At 34.9% G+C, this 21538-nt stretch overlaps 1 protein-coding gene across 2 annotated transcripts in view; it reads left to right on the forward strand.

Annotated features, from left to right (window-relative positions):
- The window catches only part of cntn6 (contactin 6), a 152891-nt gene that overhangs the window by 121123 nt on the left and 10230 nt on the right, over positions 1-21538 (forward strand). For both annotated transcript variants that reach the window (XM_088636366.1, XM_088636367.1), the window contains exons 6-16: positions 4122-4325; positions 5779-5881; positions 6353-6537; positions 7572-7714; positions 9101-9230; positions 9728-9878; positions 14929-15056; positions 17156-17328; positions 18136-18253; positions 18572-18730; positions 19230-19379. In XM_088636366.1, coding sequence (XP_088492492.1) covers positions 4122-4325; positions 5779-5881; positions 6353-6537; positions 7572-7714; positions 9101-9230; positions 9728-9878; positions 14929-15056; positions 17156-17328; positions 18136-18253; positions 18572-18730; positions 19230-19379 — 1644 coding nt within the window. The remainder of the gene's footprint in view (positions 1-4121; positions 4326-5778; positions 5882-6352; positions 6538-7571; positions 7715-9100; positions 9231-9727; positions 9879-14928; positions 15057-17155; positions 17329-18135; positions 18254-18571; positions 18731-19229; positions 19380-21538) is intronic.

Raw genomic sequence — 21538 nt, forward strand, 5'->3', positions numbered from 1 at the left:
AGACCGGCGCCAGACCGGTAAATGCCTGATGAACTAGGGATTGGACAGTTTCCAAGTGCTTGTACAATTGATGGAAATGTTCAAATAAATGTGCAAAAGAAATAAACAAAATAATCATTTATTTCTTTATCATATTGGCTAGCTAATGTCCTCTCTTTGCTAGTTAGTGGCTGTGTTTCTGCGTTGGGTAGCAACGGGTGACTGTTCTCAGGCGGAAGATGTAAACAGCTTAATTTTCGTGTTAAATAATTTTTAAAAATTAAAATTCATTCTATACAGCAATCACATATTTGGGTACCGTTTCATAAAACTTTCATGCTTAAAATGTTTAGGGAGAAATGGAAGACTGGTGTGTATTTTTTCTTTAAACTATCAAGACCAGCCATACACAGTACAGTTTATGTACATACAGTAATGTTTATGTTCCTAAATTAATATCGTTTATGACCTTCAGATGCGTTATGCTCCTCTTCTTTTTATGCTCAGCTACTAAAATTTCCCTTTAGTGGTAAAATTCCATATAAATATTCATAACTAAGCGGATTAAAATGTGCACAGTAAAGACATTAAATTATTAAATCTTTTCACTACCAACCAATGCACCACGAGTGCCCCTGACGGTCATTTTGGCCAGTCAATCACTTACCGCGGTGCCCTCCGGTGCCCTGTGGGTAGGTTACTGTACCGCGGGTTTTTACCGCTCATTTTGAATGGCTGCATCTGTATTCCAAATATTAGAAATTCCTGGTCAGATGAATAGACTCGCAGTAGAAGGTCAGCATGAGGTAACTTAAGGAGCACGAGGCAGATTTAATAAAATAAATTTAGTTATAAGTTAGAGATATACCAGTCATTGTTATTTTTATTAAATCTACTACATAATCAAGAATTTTAAATAAAAGTTAAAATACCCAGACAAGTGATAACTGTAGAAAAACAAAAAAAAAACATAATTCTTAAGAAGACAAAAGAGATGAAAATAGCCGAAGGGAATACTGTACCGAAATTAAATCTTAAATTAAATTATGAACTCAGTTTTACTTTTTTCTGGGTTGTATGATTTCCTTTGTGGGAGCTTTGGTAAGGAAGACCAAACTATTTGTAATATTTAAAAAATGAATATTTATACGATAAAGAATTTAGATATGGCAAAGAACTGCATGTAGTATTGCTGTATTTACTTTCCTTTGTGACTAGTTTCCTGTCTGTACAAATCCTACCCAATGCTTCTCCTCTTGGTAACACAAACTCGATGCCACCAGCATAATTTCATGCTGGCAGTCCAGCATTCTCTAAGATTTCAAGATTTCAAATTAATCAACAGCCAGGAGCTCCTCAAGTTTTGTGAAATCATGTTTTGCATCTTTTACTTTGCAGTTTCCTGGTTTCTTAAATCTTGTGTGTTTGTCTTTTTGTTCTAAATTTTGATATCGGGATTGGTAGTACATCAAATTAGGGATGTTATATATATAGCTATTGGGATGATTATGATTTCCTGAAATGGCCTATAAAACTAAAACATATGCATAGACATATGAAAATATAATATGAAATAGCCATTTGCTAATTCAGGGGTTTATATGTTCCTATACTTTTATTTTTATTGTTAGTTCTAGTTACACACATATAAAATGCATATTTCACTTTAATTGCCTTAACATAAAAACAGCACAGCATATGTTTAAGTGATTCCTACTGTGGAAAATGGTATAAAAAACTTTTACAAGAAATGTATATTTTATTAGATGAGCATATACCTTTATAATTGATGTAGGGGAGTTTTAATTAAGCTGGTTCAGCTATATTATTTTAACAAAGAAACAGAAAACAAATTTTGATGACTAATACATTATGGGTCAAGAGAAAGTTAAAATGAATTATTAAATGAATACTAAATCAGTAGTAAGTTAAAAGTAACCATCATTAACAGGCTCAAGGCAAGCTGAGAAGTGCAGTGGCAGTGTACTGCCTGGATATATTATTCAGAAGTGTGAAATCCCACCAGAATCGTATAGTGGCAATAAAGAAAACTAAAGATAAAAATATACATAATTCATAGAGGCATAGATATGTTCTTGAAAAAAAAAGAAAGCATTCTAGCAGAACTGCACGGAAAACCCTAAGTTTGGAATTTCAAAAATTTAGAATTTTGGGTTAGAACATTCAAAAAATTGAATTGGAATTTTAAGGAACTCCTGGGAGTGGACAATAACAATGATTTTACTAAAATCTGAATTAATACTGAAAGCTATATTCCCTGGCTGGTGGATATTGCAGGGGCTCAGCAGAAGAGTGGACAATTCAAGGAAATCCCTCAGAAAACTGACATTTAAATTTAATCACATAGTTTTTATTTCAGCTATGTTTTTAAAGCTTCTCATGGTGATGGTAATCTCTTTGCAGCTCGTGTACATTCATTATCACTATCTTTGATAAACTGTTATACTATATGTTCTCATAAGAAGTTATGGGATTCAATGTTACATTTTTTTCCTGAAACACAGGACCCATACCATATGTATTTTAATTCATTTGTGCTTTGAGGTAACAAATGAGGATTTTGACAGCATGCGAAAAACTAAAAGGTTGCTTAGGGACATAATACATTGCAATATAATATAAAGCTTTCTTTTTTTAATTTCTTCTTTGGCATTGATGTCCCCAGACCCTTCTGTGCTGTATTCCTTTCTGGCTCATTAAGCAGTGATATACTTAAAAGGATGTCAGGATAAAATTGAATAGGTATATCATAATTATATTTTTAAAATCTGAAACATACACATTAATTTCACAGACTGTTCAACCATGGAATAAATCTAAATATTGCAAAAAATATTCCAAAGGAAGCAGAAGTTACAATGTTAATAAAAGAATGTTATTTTCTAAGTTGGAAACCATATACTTTCCTGAAAGCATGATCATACACATTCTTTGATTCATTTTAGAATGATCAAGCCATTTAGCATAGAAATTCCCATTGTTTTGTTTTTTCATTTGCCTCAACACAGCAGGAATAAATACTGATAAAACACTGACATGACGAGATATGTGTTCCCAAACATTCTACAGCTGATTATTTTACTCAGCAATACAATAACATAAAATGAATAGTTTTCCACTCAGTGTTCATCTAATTTTAGACTCAAGATATGTAATAAAAAGTACATTTTGGATGTCATCTTATTTTTGAATACTTTAGTATCTTTTCAAGACAGGACATTTGCATTTTTTCACTTGCATTTTAAAGTATGACTGAAAATCATTACATTTCTAATGTTGAGAATATAGAGTTTTAACAGAAGTTGATACCAGTTTATTTCTATTTCAGAGAGTCCTATGGTCAAAATTGTTCTAAATCATTGTTTGGGCTTGATTCCTGCCAATAGGGATTTTTCTGATGCTCAAGTTCTGTAGGTTCTATCAGACTGAAATCTGATTGACTATCGGACTGAAGTCTGTGCAAGATGTGTGTATGCTACATTAGATTGTCTTCTATGAAGAGATGGAATTGAGTGCATGCAGTTTATTTTACTATTTTAATTTGTAAGGAATTACATTTCTACAGGACTGTGCAATTATTAACACAGGACTATATAATTATTAATACTTCATTTTAGTTACCTAAAATACAGTTTTTTTTAGATTTTCATTTCTGTTCTGGATGTAGAATAGCATTGTCTCATTGGCCTCTTTATTAACTCATTTTAGCCATTTTAGTATCAGTTCTACCTTGTGTTTGTCACCTGGTTACATGGTGGCATTAATTAATACAGCAGAGTTTTGCTTCACACATTTTCCCAGTGTTTTTATGTACTTTATACCCTTATAGCCAGTCTTTTATGTACTTTATACCCTGAAGACAGATGAAAATACATTTGTTCCTCCAGCAGCATAAACAGAGTTTTCCCACTTTCACATAAAAAATGAATGTCATTCCAGCCAGGCACAGAAACGTATAGTACAGTACATGTACCAGGCGAAATGTGTGCTCTTCAGAAAGTCAGACTTGCAGGGCTGTGATCTCTTAATTTCCTGTATAGGTGTCCCATGCAGAAACAATGTTTGGAAGCTACAGTACCTTGTCTTTCTTAATTAACTTTGTGTTTTGTTTTTCTTTGTAGAGCTCACGTATTCCTGGGTTTTCAATGAAGCTTTCAACTTTGTACAGCAGGACAACCGTCGCTTCATTTCACAAAAGACAGGGAACTTGTACATAGCAAAAGTAGAAGCATCAGATGTTGGGAATTACACCTGTGTGGTGAGGAATGTTATAACCAATGCCACAGTGTTCAGTTCTCCAACTCCTGTAGTATTACGTACAGATGGTAAGACTCTTAAACTGGCTTTTATTCAGTTTTGTGTACCAAGCTTGCCATTCTATATAGAACAATGAAAAACTGAAAAAAAGAGTAGGTTGAGCCAAATAGTGCTTTTATGTTTCTTGCTGCATGTAAGCAGGACATTAGTTTATTAATAACCTGTCTTTCAGCTGCCAAGAACCAAGGCTGTATCAGAGTTTGTTCAGAAACTGTAAGAGGGTTAATATGCATGGAGCCTAAATAACATTGATCCCTGCAGAGGCATGAAGCAAATTGTGAATCAGTGAGCCTAGTGCTGGCAATGTTCCCACCTGTACAGTGGCTACCTTAGGGATTGATGGAGAGGTTTATTTTCGCCATTTGTGTCCACATATTTTAAGAATTATACATTTTAGTCTCCTTTTTGTATTTTTAATTGCAATATTACTGTATCATAAAACATACCGTGAAATGGTTCATTAAAAGGGAAATTATTATGATGACCACCCCCCAGCACCTCCTTAAGACCCACCTGTTCAATCTCTACCTTTAGATTATGTGATTTATCATTGTCATTTCTGTGCTTTGTACTGTATTTCTTTTGCTTTGTTATTGTAGACTGTACTTTCTGAGGTGCATTTTTTGGTCTTTGTATTATACAGTAGCATATTAACTTACTGTATTTGTTTTGTTAATCTATCTTTACATGTGGTTTATACAATGTTATTTTTTACACTAGCTAATTGATTGTAAGTATCTTTGGATAAATACACCAATCAATCAATTCATCAATGCAATACATTGATTATCATCAGTGGATTATTTATCTGCTCTCTGGAGGAAAATAAATACCAATTCAATATATTGTAAATACTAATTAATTAATTCCATGAATTTTGTAAAACTGAATAGACTTTCAACATCATTAAAATCAGCTCATACTCAATTTTTCAAACTTGGTTATCAACTTGGTGCTTTCTGATGTTGTACTGTACAGAAAAAAGAAGAAAATTGATGCTCTTCTCATATTTGGACATGAATCTCTTAATGACATAATTCGGTTGTGTTCTGTTTAACCTAAAATAGCATAACATAACATAACATAACATAACATAACATCACTTTATTAGCCCCATACAATTTCTTGCATTAGGAATTCGTCTTTTCGCATACCCCAGCTGCTCTCCATGAGACACAGACAGTGAGAGACGCTTGGGGTCAGAGCGCAGGGTCAGCCATTGTACAGCACCCCTGGAGCAGTTGGGGTTAAGGGCCTTGCTCAGGGGCCCAACGGAGTAGGATTCCTCTGCCGGCTGCAGGATTTGAACCGGCAACCTTCCAGTCACAGGCGCAGATCCTTACCCCAGAGCCACATAATAGAAGTTAGCTGGATATTTTAGTAAGTTATAATTTATCTTACTGAAGAGACTTCCTAGTACTATGTCTGTAAGTTTGCCTGTAATTGTTATTTTTTTAACAGCTGTGATGGGAGAGTATGAGCCAAAAATAGAAGTGCAGTTCTCAGACACAGTTTCTGTTGCTAAAGGATCCTCGGTAAAGTTGGAATGCTTCGCCCTGGGAAAGTATGTACAGTATCAATTTCTGTAATTGCCACAGAAGCAAAGTAATTACTTTGGATAATAATGTAATGTAGAACTGGAGTAATGTTAACTACCAAAATAAGATGTGTGACTCAACCCAACTCAATTGAATTCACTACTGAAGAAAAGTAGTCCAAGTTTTGGAAAAAAGTCAATATTATTTTACTCAAACAAAAAGTGACTTGTTTTTCAGAACAGATGTATAAATCTATATGAGTCTCTATGAAATAAATTTCTCCAAAATAGAAAAAAAATCAATTTGTTTTACAGTAAGGAACACAGAGTAACTGCATTAATCAGAAATCATGGTCACATAATTATATGCATTTCTGTTAGCGATTGATTGCTTTTTCTTAATTTTGAAATACACAAGTTTTTTTTTAAATGCAATATTGCCAGTACCTGTTCAAACATATGTGGCATTAATTAACATTTTCTTTTTGATATATCTAGCCCAGTTCCTGTCATAACATGGAGAAGAGCAGATGGTAATCCTTTTCCTGGCAAGGTCAAAATAAACAGCTCCAATGGAGTCCTTGAAATCCCATATTTCCGACCAGAAGATGCTGGGATATATGAATGTATTGCTGAGAACTCAAGAGGAAGAAATGTTGCAAAAGGAAGGCTGATTTTCTATGGTATGTCAATTTACACCTCCTGATTCAATCTAAAGAGTTTCTTTTGATATCAGCTTAAAAATGTACTTCGTTTTTTTTTTATTTTGCATCTCACACTTGTAATTCATTTTAGATTAAAGAAGAAATGTGGAAATTAAAGTTCCGATCTGTGAAAGGCTGTCTTTTGTTGTTTTCACTTAAAATATTCCATGTCTCAGACTTTTTAGACTGCATTTCAAATGCAAAATATTCAGTTGTAACCATAGAAAACACATGAATTTATATTAAGCATCCTGATGAAAACAGAATATATTTCTGAGCATGATAAAATTGTGGAATAAGAAGTGCCTATTTTAAATTAAAAGTCGAAGTTAAGTAAATATTCAAATATATATATATACTTTAATGCCTGTTTGTTTGTGTTACATGTCATATTTTAATTTGTTATAAGGGATTCAAGAGCTGATACTCTAATTATATTTGTCAGATAACACAATATACCTAATGGCTGCATTGCTATGAATGAAGTTATCTCATTATTGTCAGAGTTCATTGAAGCAAGTCTAATTCAAATAGCTGTTCTATTAATTATATAGTCTGAGTTTAATAACTATTATTTTTCTCAAACTGTGTAAGGGTATTAAGAAGAAAAGATTATCTGGAATTAATTTGTACCAATTAACCTTTATGTTTTGTGTGCCTTTGTAGTTTTCTGCAATGTTAATAAACATTCAAACATATCTATTAACCATAGACACTAAAAGAAATAAGTAAAAACAACAAATTATACTGTATACTGTTTAGGAATTTCTATTTGACCATTCTTATCAAGTATTTGTTTCACTGTTGGCAGTGCATGGATTAGAATATTTTATTTTAATGTTTTGTAACACTGTACATGGTTCTTAGAATTGTATAGTTTAAACAGTGCATTGGAGAGTTTATAGTTGTTTTTAATAATACTTACTGTACATCTGAAACCAAATAGAATAGAAACTGACTATTCTTTGTTGAGATCTGTTGATGATTTTTTTTAATTGTGTTGGTATCTGTAGATGTTGAACATCTTCACTGGGTCCAAACATTAAAAGATTCATACATGTCCATTGAAGATGATCTCTATTGGGAGTGCAAAGCCAGTGGGAAACCAAAACCTACATATAGGTGGCTGAAAAATGGAGAACTTTTGGTTCTTGAGGTGAGTGGAAGTCCTGATGGTTTACTGGTGAATGGCTTGCTAATAGGTATTAGTGGACCTGAGATGTCACATGTCACATGATTGTTTAGTACTACCTGTTTACATCCTGTTCACACCTTGTTCCGACTCATTTGATTGATTTATTTATATAAATTATGTTTATAGATGTAGAAGTACTGTAATTTAATAATCTTAAAAACTATATGGACAATTTGCATATTTAGCAGAACAGCTGAAAATAAATTATTAAATATTGGCATTTAACCTTGATAAACCAATCTGTTCTCTTATCTGAGTCAATATACATGTATGATACTATTGTATGTCACATGTAATCATTTTCTAAATATTCTATTGATATTTAATGGGAAAAAATAAATTAGGTCAGCAATGCACCTGAAAAAAAGAATGCAAGTAAATAAATCTGTTTCACGTACTATGTTTCCATTAAAAGATCCTTTATCATTCAGAGGCTGATTGTAAAATGTGATAAAATGGTGTATTAAGATGCTACTGCTTTGAATTTTCTTGAAAACACGTAGTAATAAAGTGCTTAGTAAAGCCAAGGTTTTACCTATGTATCGACAATGCACTTAAAAGAATTAGGCAGCTAGAGGAATCAATATTAAATTAGGAGTGAGAGTACTAAGTAAAGGTCACACAAACATCTGAGAGAGATTAAATTGGCTTTATAAAGCTAATTGACAGATTTCTTCTTAAAGTATAAGACCAATAACATTTCCAGCATTGATTCTCTTGAGCAATGATGGTTAACTGACAGCAGTATGGACTAGTAGTTAGGGCTCTGAACTTGTAACTTGAAGGTTGTGGGTACAATTCCTTGGTGAGGCACTGTTATTACGCCTTTGAACAAGATACTGGAATCAGTTGCTTCATGAAAATATTCAGCTATATAAACGTGTTCAGATGTGGGTTGCTTTGGATAAAAATGCCGTAAGTAAACCGATTAAAACAAATGATCAAAGTGGAATAATAAGAACTGTGATCTTCTAGCAAGGCTTAGTCTGGGTGAGTACTGGAATGGAACACCTCTAAGGAAACCCATGAGCCGGAATTTCCAAACTAATTTCTTAGAATAGTGATCTTACTGGTGGATCACATGGTGTAGGTGGTGTTATCTTTCAGTTGAGACAAAACTACTTGACTATTAAAGAGCTCGTATTACAATTTGGCCCCTAACTGTGTGGCCCATAAATTAATTAAAGAAGATCACACCTGCTGATGCATAATGTCTGCTGCATATGACCAAGCTAAATGGGTAGATCCCCACCTATATGTAAAGTACCTTGAGATTATTTGAAGTGAAAGGCACTATATAAATGCAAGCAATTATTGTGATCCCTTTTTCTTGTATTATGTAACCAGGACAGAATTCAGATAGAAAATGGTAGACTAACCATTACAAATCTCAGCCTGATGGATTCTGGGATGTATCAGTGTTTGGCAGAAAACAGACACGGAATAATTTATGCTAGTGCTGAGCTCAAGGTTGTCGGTAAGAGGAAAATTGTTTGTTTCCATGCCTGCATCTTTAGAAAAGAACAACTTTTGTATTTGCTGTCACAAAGCTGTTATGTACACTAAATCCATGCAATTTTGATATGCCCCTACTGTGGGGAAAGATTAATTACCTTGAAGCAAAACACTGTGTTGAACATCTTATAAGAAAATGAGACTTACAATAAATAAATACAAAATCAATTGAAATTAATAAGTTTAAAGTATGTGTACTGTATGCTTTATTTTTAGGTTCTTTGATAATGGTCTATGCCTTCATCATAATCCTTTTACATACGGTACTTTACCTGGAAGCAAAACAGAAAGGGAGCTGATAGCTCCAATAAATGAAGCTTAATTAATAAACATTAATTACTTTAATAATAATTAATAATTAATCTGCATCTTTTGATCTTTTTAATGATGATAGGAACTATTGTTTTAAAGGCTTACTGTTTATGCTTTTTTAACTTAAACATATTCTTTCTGTCACAGCATCACCACCAGATTTTTCCAAAAGTCCAGTGAGGAAAACCACAATGATTCAAAAAGGAGGTGAAGTTACCATTGAATGCCGACCAAAAGCTTCTCCAAGGGCTACCTTCTCATGGAAGAAGGGCGGTGAAATTCTTCAAGAAAGTAAGAGGTATGATTCCTGAATTGTATTGATTATAGATTTGATACAACTCATACGTTTTCCTTACTGCACAAATAAATTTAACAATTACATAATGCTGCGCTTCATATTCTTAACAGTATATGCACTGTATGAATTCAGATATTGTCAGAGATTATTGAAAAGAATGGTGAACAGGCAAGTGTTACAAGATTAATTTTTAGATTATTCAGGTGCATTCTTCAAATGAAGTCTTGTGTCTAGAGTTGTTATCAAGTATGTCTTGTTGGAAGGAAATTGACATACTAAGAGAAAACCCATGCAAGCACAAGTTGAATTTGAGAAGGTCCTCCAAGTTGTATTTTGCAAGAATTGAAACAAAAACCAGGAGCTGTAAAGGTGTAGCACTAAGTACTGTACAAGGCCCATGTGCAATCACATTTTTGTATTTTAAGAGAAGATCTTTCACCAAATATTAAAAAAAATAAAAAGCTGAGATGGGCTAAAATAAAACCAGTGAGAAGTACAGTATGTAACATTAAGTAACTCTGTTAGGGTACCTTGGCAATAATAATGCAATAAAGCACTTCCTTGCTTGTGCTTCTTAATCACCAATAAGTGTGTCAGGTGCGTAGCTGTGTCATCATGTGTAGGCTGCAAAGGAACAAATAGGTTTTCTTCCATGCTGAAAGGAGAAGAAAGAAAACACAACATCTCGGCTGTGGAGCCTTCTTCAGGTGTGAGAAAGACAGGGCAGACAGCAAAGATTAAATAGGATAGGAGAACAAAAGCTGGGAGAGTGGAGGAGGCAGGAGCAGAGGAGAGGCAGAGAGGCCACTCAAGTGGTGCGAAGTTAAGAGAGGTGTGAAGTCGATACCTGCATGTAAATAGAGAAGATTACATGAAAACAAGTGTGTCATTGAGAGAAGGTGGAAGATGTGAACCAAGTTTCAGGATAATTTTTGTTTCTGATGTCTTTCTGCTATGGGAGTTAAGAAAACCTTCTATGAGAACGCAAACAGAGATCAGTGTAATCATGGCCATCTGAGGTGAAATGAGAAACTATGGGCTTGGAGAGATCTTTAATCTTCACAGCCCTAACATGTCCTCTGAAGTGGTCTCCTACAGTAGTCTCCTTCTGGTTTCCCTAACATAGATAGCTGGGCATTTCCTGGAAGAGATACAGTAAATGAGGTTAATGGAGGTACAAGTGGTTGCCTGGGTGATCCAGAATTGTCCTGAGGGGCCTTGAATAAGTGTGGTGTTAGATATGTACTTGCAGGTGATGCAGCAAGCTCTGTTGCAGGGGAAAGTACCTGGTGTCGATGATTTTTGAGGGTGGTCAAGGGAGCTGTGAGCAAGAAGGTTACACAGATTAGGCAGCAGACAATATGAGATGATGGGGCAGTCAGAAAAGAGGGCCCCAGTGGAGGGATCAGCCTGTAGGATGGAAAAGGTGTCGTTAATGGTCCTGGGGATAGAAAGTGTGTTAGGGTGGAAGGGAAGCACCAAAGGACAGCGGCTGTTAGGCCACGGGATCCTGGTTGAATTGTTGACTGGGATGAGGGCCCTGTCAAAAACATGGGTGTTGGATCCTCTGTTGATGAAAAAAGAGTACATTTTGAGTGCTTGGTTCTGAAAATCCATCTCATCACTGCAGAGTTATCGTAGCCGAAGGAACTGTGAAAAGAGAGTTTTTAGTGTGTTTGGGGTGAAATGATATGCACAGAAGATAGCTGTGTGAATCCGTGGGTTCGTAATAGACTGAAGTAGAGGATCAGGGATGGTTAATGGATAGGTTTATGTCTAGAAACAGAAGAGTAGTGGAAGATATGTTAACTGTATATTTGAGGAACAAGTGGAAGTTGGTGACATGATGCAGGAAGTGCTCTAACGGGTAATTAGAGCATGTGGGAGCACCGACGCAATCATTGATGTATCGCTTGTAGAGGTCAGGGACGAAGCCAGTGTAGGAAGTAAAGAAGCGTTCTTCTAGCCAGCCAACAAAAACAATGGCATAACTGGGTCCCATTCTGGTGTTCATGGCAATTCGACTAACTTGCTGGTAAATAAGGTTATTGAATAAGAAGGCATTGAGTGTGAGTAACAATTCTGCAAGACGTACAAGGATGTGGGTGGGTGGAATGTGTCTACCTGCTTACATTTCACTGATATACTTTATGATGAATTAAACTCATACACAGTACATATTTAGTGGCAGCATTCAAGGCACAGCCATTTACCAGCAGCCACATCACTCTGCAATTCACAACTGGCAACCCACTGAAGCTAAGCAGGTGTGAGCCTGGTCAGTACCTGGATAGGAGACCTCCTGGGAAAAACTAGGGTCGCTGCTGGAAGAGGTATTAGTGGGGCCAGCAGGGGTTGCTCACCCTGCGGACCATGTGGGTCCTAATGCCCCAGTATAGTGACGGGGACACTATACTGTAAACAGGCGCCGTCCTTCGGATGAGACGTAAAACCGAGGTCCTGACTCTCTGTGGTCATTAAAAATCCCAGGGCATTTCTCGAAAAGAGTAGGGGTGTAACCCTGGCGTCCTGGCCAAATTTCCCATTGGCCCTTACCAATCATGGCCTCCTAATAATCCCCATCTATGAATTGGCTACATTACTCTGCTCTCCTCCCCACTGATAGCTGATGTGTGGTGAGCGTTCTGGCGCACTATGGCTGCCGTTGCATCATCCAGGTGGGTGCTGCACATTGGTGGTGGTGGAAGGGAGTCCCCATTACCTGTAAAGCGCTTTGAGTGGAGTGTCCAGAAAAGTGCTATATAAGTGTAAGCAATTATTATTATTATTATTATTATTATTATTATTATTATTATTATTGTTATTATTATTATTATTATTTCTTGGAGTTCGTTTGACCCCTTTAATTCCCATTCTTTGACATTTTTCAAAGTCCTCAGTTTTTTTTTCTGAATGTCTACTGCCTGTCATTTTTCTCTAAACCCCTGGGATTAAACCATGTCAGGTGATTTTTTTTAATGGGCTAATGCTCACCTACTGTGGGATCATTCATAACACCTGAAGTGGTAGACTATTTTAATGCCAAAGAGTAGCTTTCAAGCAACATGTGGGAGGGTTTCCAGTAATCTTATTATCCATTTGTCTGTTACAAAGTATTCTGTCACCATATCCACCCCAGTGATTTACAGTATTCCTAGGATTAATCTAGTAATTGACATCTGGAATTAACATTAAGGATGATGTTTTTGACCTAGTAAGCACAGATCCATGATGAATTAAGAGATTGGGACTCCCTTTATAATGATCACTATATCAAAAGCCCTGCCCCATGATATACTGTAGATACTATATTATACACATACAGTATATATGCAGGTAATTCATTTAAAATTATTGCAATTTACAGGTAATAATTTTTCTTTCTCAGATGGGTCAAACATATTTTGAATGTCATTATACAGTATGGTGACATGCGATGAAGAGTCTCTCAGAGTTAAATATGTGTAGATAAGGAAATCTGTACCATTTCATAGTGTGGGTAAGAATACATACAGCAGGATTATGCATGGCTCAGCTAAAGTATTCTCCTGTCTCTGCTTATGGAGATATAGCTACTGAAATCAATCACCATTTATCTATACATTTTCAGTAAATCAGCGAACCTGCTCTGGCCTGCAAAATGAACTATTGATTAGTCATCATATGCCACAGTAAGCTGTCATATGGAGAAGCAGAAAATAGTGATTACAGAGTGTCTGCATCTTGACAGTACATAAATATGTCAAAAAGAACGAAGTATACATGTGGGTATCTAGAGTATATGAAAGTAAATGATATCCCAATGTCCTGGCTAACCATTCTGATTTTGCACAATCTGGCCTACCTAAAGTTCTTAATCCAATTGGTGAAGCAATTTCTCACTTCTTTGTCTGCACTCTGGCTGCAGGTGCAGAATGGCTGTATACTTATACATAGCGCTTTCAGATCCTTCAAAAAGGTGAAAATCACTATCAAGTGATTAATATGATCGGGATTATGATACCGATGTTTGTTTTAATTCTACTGTTTATATAATTCTCCTCTAAAATGGAATCAGGAGATTTTATGTGCCAATTGTGTTAGAAACTGCAGAGGTGTCCAGGCACCTTATTAATAGCAATCAGCTCTGTTACATGAAGTTATGAGAATCCCATGACCTACTGTGCCCCTTTGACTGAACTGATATTTCTGCACAGTGCTTCTCTACCAGTTAAACACGTGGCAACTTCATTTGTTGATTGAAACTTCATGGGATATAATTATGAAGAGAAAGCCACAGAAACGTGTGGAGAGCACATTTAGTTTCATGTTTATTTCATTTTGCACAGCTTAAAGCTGAAATGCCTTTTTTTAAACACCACAGATCTATCACTTTCACTGAAGGCTACCCCCTGTAGTTTATGCTGCTTTATATTCATACCTTGTTTCATTACCTTTCGAAAATGGCCTTTAATGTTTTGATATAATCACACACGTTACTTTGTGATAAGGCTCGAGTTAAAGATTCATTTCAATTTGAATGCTCCAGTATCTCTTCCCAATACACATCTCAACACCCACCTAGTTTTTTTTCTTTAGTCTTAATTGTCCTACAGTGCATATTTTCATACATGGAAATTGAATCCTTTAATCCAGTCACCTTCCTCCAAAAAGGGTTACCAAGATAATTACTATGACCACAAAATAATTCAAAGCAAACAAATGGTATACAGCATATGAAAAACTAAACAGTCTGTCTTTATACCTGCTTAAGTTTTAGATGATCAAAAGAGTCATTCTTTGTTTAGCAATACTGCTGTCTAGTATGCTCCTTGATAACAAGGTTCTCAAATATCCATGAATGTGCAAGTAGCACAGCAAAATTGTTGCCAATGTAGTGATTCTAAAAAAGTAACCTGAGAAATTTGTTTTTTTTTTCCCATTTTTTCAACATTTCAAATTATAATACGAAGAAAGATCAATATTGATAGTGGTAATTTCACAAACATTTTATTTATGTATAGAAGATATTGGTAGCATGTATTTTCTATCATATAATTCTCTCAATCAGGGTGGCTGTGTTAGAGGATGGAAGCCTGAGAATCACCAATGTTACGAAATATGATGGTGGAAGATACACATGTATTGCCAGAAACCCATTTGGAACTTCGAGCAGCACAGGAAGTTTGGTGGTTAAAGGTAAGCTTTTAAACTGGGATTTTACTGGCTTTTCAGCATGAGCATTGAGAAATAAGAAAAGAAAAAAAAAGAATAACCCAACCATGAAATTGATAATGAAATATATAGTTGTTTTATGTTCCTGCTAGTCTGACAGTAACATAACTCATCCTAAGCTTTGTCAGCTTTGAGTTATTGGCCGTGCGGTTACGTCCAGAAAAGAAAAAAATACTTTGGCACCTCCTGGAAAAAGTACAATATGTGCTGCATTATTCTAAACCCATTCATTATATCTTTTATTTTGATTTAATAAAAGCTTAGCATCATAGCATTTTGTAGATTTAAAAACTAAATATATCCCTTTTTAATTTATATAGCTTTTGAGTTTCAACTTAATTGCCATGACAGAAATAATTAAATTGGATTCCAAACACTGAAATAAGAGTATGCTCAAAGCAGAGATACTTACTATGCAGTATGTTGGTCAGCTTGCTTGCTTTCCTCTCAATGCTGTTTTCTACCACTAATCTTCCAAGTCTTGTCTCAGCTGGATAAAACAAATGATTAGGTGTTAAAAAACACCTTCAGATTTTTAAAGGTCACTCTAAGTCATCTCTGCTAGACCTCATAAACTATTTATGAGGGACATCTGTTGCTACTGTACATGGACATTGGTACACCACTGTTTAGTTTCTAAACCCAAAACTGATTCCCAAGCTCACATTGAGATTGTACTTGAGACACAATTTTGTGTCCTGGCCAGATATTTATAAATCAGTTAATGAGATTTAATGTTCAGTAGAGGGAGAATGGGTCTTTTGTGTAGGAAGATAAATTTTAATTTCAGTAACCAAAAACCTTATTTCCATACATCTGGAGTCTCCTTCTCACTGTTCAACAGCTGTGTTCATTAACAAATGATTTAATTGATAATCATTTATTAATATTAACTGATGTAAGTGTGATTTATAATCTCTTACAGAGTCAGTGCACTTCTTGATGTCCAGGTGGCATTTTATAAGAACAATTAGGCTGTATTTTATTATTGTAAATGTTGCAGAGCCCACAACCTATATGTAAAATTAGTTTCTGTCATCTGTGATGTATGAATCTGGTAATTTTAAGAAATGTGTTAATGCACAAAGCATAATTTCCAACAAATGTATTAATTCAGTAAGGAAAACTCTGGAATCTTTGTGTGGAGTGTGCATGTTCTTCTTGGCTTCACATGGGCTTGTGCCAGGTTCTGTACTTCCCAACCTCCCAGAAACATTAGTGTCCAGGCTTCATTGGCTATTCTAAAGTGTCCCTTTATCTGTGTCCCTGCAATGGACCGGGCATCCTTTCCAGAACAAGGGAAGTGGTATACTGCAGCCTTCACCAGGTTATGTGTATTTCTCATACCAAATGGCTCGATATACTATACCAAATAATGAATTAAACCAATACATCTAGTACAAGGTCGTGGAGGACCTGGATCCTATCGCCTATCATGTCCACACTTACACCAAGGCCAATTTTCCCAGAAGTGAATTAACCTTCTAGTATGTCTTTGGACTATAGGAGGAATCTGCAGCTTCTGGAAAAAATACATATTAACATGGGGAGAACATACAGTACAACCTTCACTCTGATAGCACCCCAGGAATTGGACCCATTGCCACCGTGGAGCAAGGCAGCAATTCTAATCACTGCACCACCATGCAACCTTATTGAACCAATCATTATTATTAAATTTGATTTAATATGTATAATATACTGTAATTGCTATTTGATTACATTCTGTTCAAAGAACATCAACTATTAGGTGAAGATCCTACTTTACTTTATGACTAATTTGATGCATTTTACAGTATATGAAGCACAAAACCATGTGTGTTAGTGTTAAACTTTGACTTTATATAAGTTGACTATTTGACTATATATAGAAGATTAAATTATAAATCAAATGTATAATGCATGTTGTTCCAAAAGATCTCTCTGCACGTTACAGGATTTTGTTATGTAAGATTTCTGTAAAATTAGCTGTCTAAAGCTATTACTCTCTTGCAGTATTTATTATCAAAGTAGTGCTCAATGTCTAAAAAATGTGTTTCGTTATGTACTCTTTGTCTTTATAGAGCCTACAAAAATCATTATTCCACCTTTAAGTGTTGATGCTACAGTTGGGGAAAGCATAGTCCTTCCATGTGAAGTATCAAAAGACTCAACCCTAGATCCCACCTTCAAATGGTTTTTCAATGGGAAGCTGATTGATTTTAACAGACAAGACCATTTTGAAAAAATCGGAGGAGTAAGTACTTGAAACTCATAATTCACCCTAATGCTACTGTATGATACAAGCTCTACAGACATTCCATATTGGAGTTAGAGCTTAAACCAGAGAAAGATGCAATCAGTTTCCTTGTGCTCATTCCTAAAAAATGAATGGTCAGATTGCAAATATGGCTTAATCTGTAACTAATATTTATATTTCTAAATTATCATATTTTCCTAATCTGAAGAGGTTCTTTTTGGAATACAGTATGTTTACCATGTGTTTACTCTAAATTAACATAAAATAAGTTAATTTACAAAAACCTATGTCTAAAAGAGATTTCTAATGCACTTGCATACATTATGTAATACCAGACCAATCTAAATTTCCAAAACCAGCTACAGGAATTATTTAAAAATGTGGATTTGTCTAGATATGAAGACTAAAAGGGTTGGATATTTTCCAAGATACAGTAATTAGTAGTTTTGTAAAAATAATTCCTGGTCTAGTTAAAAGTTAAAAGTTACATTTCTCAGGTTTCAGATCTAGTTTTTGAAATACTAACTCATTCAACTTTGAATAATAACTTTGAACAATTTACAGTGCTATTACTCAGCAACAAATCACATTTCCTCTTATAATACTTAAGTGCACATATTCAAAATATTAGTTGTTTGTACTGGATTTTGGAATACAGTGATCTAAGCATAAATTGTTCTTTCACAGATACAGTAGGTAAATTGTAAGAATGTTATCTCTTGGCATCTTTAATAAGGTCTAACTGCTCAGCATTGTGGAGTGAAAAACACCAGAAGCTTTATGAATATTTTTCTTTCTGTACAGGGTTCTTCTGGTGACTTGATGATCAGGAATATTCAACTGAAGCATGCAGGAAAATATGTCTGCATGGTCCATACAGTTGTTGACAGTGTATCAGCGGCAGCTGACTTGATTGTGAGAGGTGTGCTTACTTGCTGTGTGTCTGTTTTTAGCAAGTTATTTTATTACTTATTTCAGGACACTTATAGAGAACGGCAGTTCATATATTTTTTTAATCACAGTAGCCTCATGATATTGATTAATGAAAAGATGAAGCAAAACCATGTTCTTCCAATCTATTTTTAATGGGTATCTTCTTTTTAAACCATCCAATTATATTCCTTTTCTTTTCTGCAATAAGTGTATTGTGCATGAAACAGCTATCCATTTTATTTTAATAGATTTATTATGAATGTGATATGACTTTGTATGTGCCTGAACGCTTTATGTGTCATATCAGGGCCCCCAGGTCCTCCAGAGGATCTGATTGTTGAAGAGATTACTGACACAACAGCTCAGCTTTCCTGGGGACCAGGTACTGATAATCGTAGCCCAGTTAACACTTACACAATACAGGCAAGGACACCTTTTTCAATAGGATGGCAGGCAGTTAAAACAGGTAATTATACCCTACAATTAATTGAATTAATAACTAAATTCCCATTTGATTATTTGTCTGTGTACCATTCTATTTATACTGTATACATAATGTTGGAAATGTCTGTCCTCTTTTCATCCTAGACTATTTTGTAAGGATTTTATTGACTCATTACCGTTGAACAGTACCATTGAGTACCATTGAGTTCTTGCGTTGAATTACAAAAGTTATTTACCTATAAATCCATTGAATGTGACAGTAATGAAAGTAATGAAAAGATAATATTTATTCTTAGAATAGCAATTATTACTGATTTTGAAAAGTTTCCTTAATTTAATAAGCGCCTTTAATAAACCTTTAATAAAGGTTTGGGAAATATCTTAGTTTTCAAGTATTTTTTTTAAGTCTACAATGTGTGGAAGACATTTGAAGACAAAAAAATGTAAAAAGTATGTAAAGTAAATACATATATATTTCATGATGTTAAATAGTTCAGTTCCAGTCTCTCTTTTAATCATAGTTCCTGAATACATACCTGGAAAGACACTGAGAACCACAGTGGTAGATCTAAACCCGTGGGTGGATTATGAATTTCGGGTGGTTGCAAGCAACAGTGTTGGGGTTGGAGAGCCAAGTGCTCCATCAAAGCAGTTCAGGACAAAAGCAGGAGGTAAGATCTTCATTTCCATGTGACTTAAATGTCTTCCTTCAAGAAAATATGTATTATTAACTGTAGAGCAAAACAATTGTGCTCGTTTCAATGCCCTTGACTAAATATTAAATTACTGTATGTTAGGTACTGTACAGTATGACTTTTGATTCATAACAACATCGAACTACTGTATATTGAAGTTGTTTATTCTTAGTAGACCAGGAGTTTATTATATAACATTACAAAGCAAGTTTGTTTTAAATTAACTTCTAAAAACAACCTGAATATTTCTGTAGAATTTCATGGCACTTCCCAATTCAATAGTATGAGCTGTGTTTCAATTGGAAGTGAACAACTGATCTTGCTTGGTTATACTGTTCTTGTAATCTGCTAAGTGATATACCCCTGACATCAGCCCTGTAGTTTGTTCTCTGTCATTTGCGTGATTATAGAACAGCATGTTTTGAACAGTGTTTCACAGAGGTGCTGTTAAAAGATGATGTTCTGTATAGCTTTTGATGCACATAAGAACCAATTGTTATTTCACATTTCCTTGAGTGCCTTTTAATAATGGTACTTACCATGTAGAAGTAACCTTCCTGGTTGCATTTTGATCCTATCACTATCAAAGAGTAATCTTTACTCCTTTTTTTGTATAATACTGTCTCACAATATATTTTATTTTTCAAAAACATCATGCATGATATCTGATAAGGGATTGTTAACTTTATATTCCTTTCAATGTCTTTAAGCTTTCTAAACATAACAAATAAAGAAAAAGACATGCCGTTGTCAGTATACTGCAGCTCATAGAAAGGACAAAAAAAGAGGGAGAAATTGCCTATTTGTCCCTACTTTAAAAATGCACATTTGAAATAAGTGATTTGTCAGAGTACTTGTACTTGATCTTTCAGATTCCATTAAAAGATTTCTGGAATCACTGCTCTGCTAATGAAACAGTGAAGAAAAGCAAGTGTTATAATGACAAAAGGGAATCCACTTAATGGTTTAGACTAATGTTTCACACAAAACAGTGTGGGTTTCGTGTGGTATACATTAGCAAGCAGAACATTCAGCAGTGACTAATGCATGCTCTCATCGACAACTGCTAGGTCTTTTGAAAAATACTGTTATGTTGGACAGATGAATTCAAAGAGTCTCCTTTAAGTCTGTAGCAAATTGAGAGTTGCTGTAGCAATTAGAAAATGGAATTGGAAATTGTGAGAGTTCTACTACTGTTAGGAATCAATCAAATATAATCATTTATAGTTTTACACTTGGATTATAAATATACAAGATACAATTTTATTTTATATTATTACAAATGTAAGAATATATTTGTGAAATAATCTGCAGTGATACGAAATACTATTTTTCACTCAGGGATTATAAAGATCAGAGTTCATAATTTCAGATTATACCTTGTTGGTTTTATCAGTGTCCTACACAGTAGTTAAATCACAATCATATTCTCAGATACAAGCAAATACACATTTACTACAGTGAACCATAAAACGTGTTTGCAGTTATAGTTTAACTCTCAATAATTATAGTGTGAATAAAGAAGTATAATACTCAAGGACCCATTGGCAAAATGTTCCTTTAAATTTTATACTGAGAATAAATAAACACAGCTTATGCTGAGAAGACAGAGCTGCATTGGGTAGGTCCACTGGGTGACTTGGCAGGTGCTTGCTCTCTGCTGGGAGTGTACTGGGACAGAGAGCTGAGGGAAGAGAGAGAGCTTTGCTAAGTATTACTGATGACCACTCTGGAATGAAATGTCTTTAAAACAGTCTGTGCACAGTCATCTTCTTGGGTCCAGTTGCAAGAGAGGCTGGTGGAAGGAACTTGGTTCATCTCAGCCATATCCTTTTTCTGAATATACAAGGATACAGTATATTAAAAATCCTACTGTCTTTATTTCTTTGATCAGACAAAAAGGTTCCTGAAACATAAGATTGTTCTTTTACAGGAATAATATCTTGGGCAGAATTCTGCTCTTTACTGACTTACTCTCTTGGCCTGTCATCTTGGAAAAAGTTGACCTGACTCGGACTGTTTTCAGTAATGTGATCGGTAAAGTCAGGTTGCCAGTACAGTGAGACAGAGTAGGTGATGACAGGAAGTTAATCAATGAGTTGGGTGCTAGCTTTTAAGGTACAGCATCACGGTCA

The sequence above is a fragment of the Lepisosteus platostomus genome, chromosome 6 (genome assembly GCF_059453375.1).
Source record: "Lepisosteus platostomus isolate fLepPlt1 chromosome 6, fLepPlt1.hap1, whole genome shotgun sequence".
In the NCBI taxonomy this organism is placed as follows: Eukaryota; Metazoa; Chordata; class Actinopteri; order Semionotiformes; family Lepisosteidae; genus Lepisosteus; species Lepisosteus platostomus.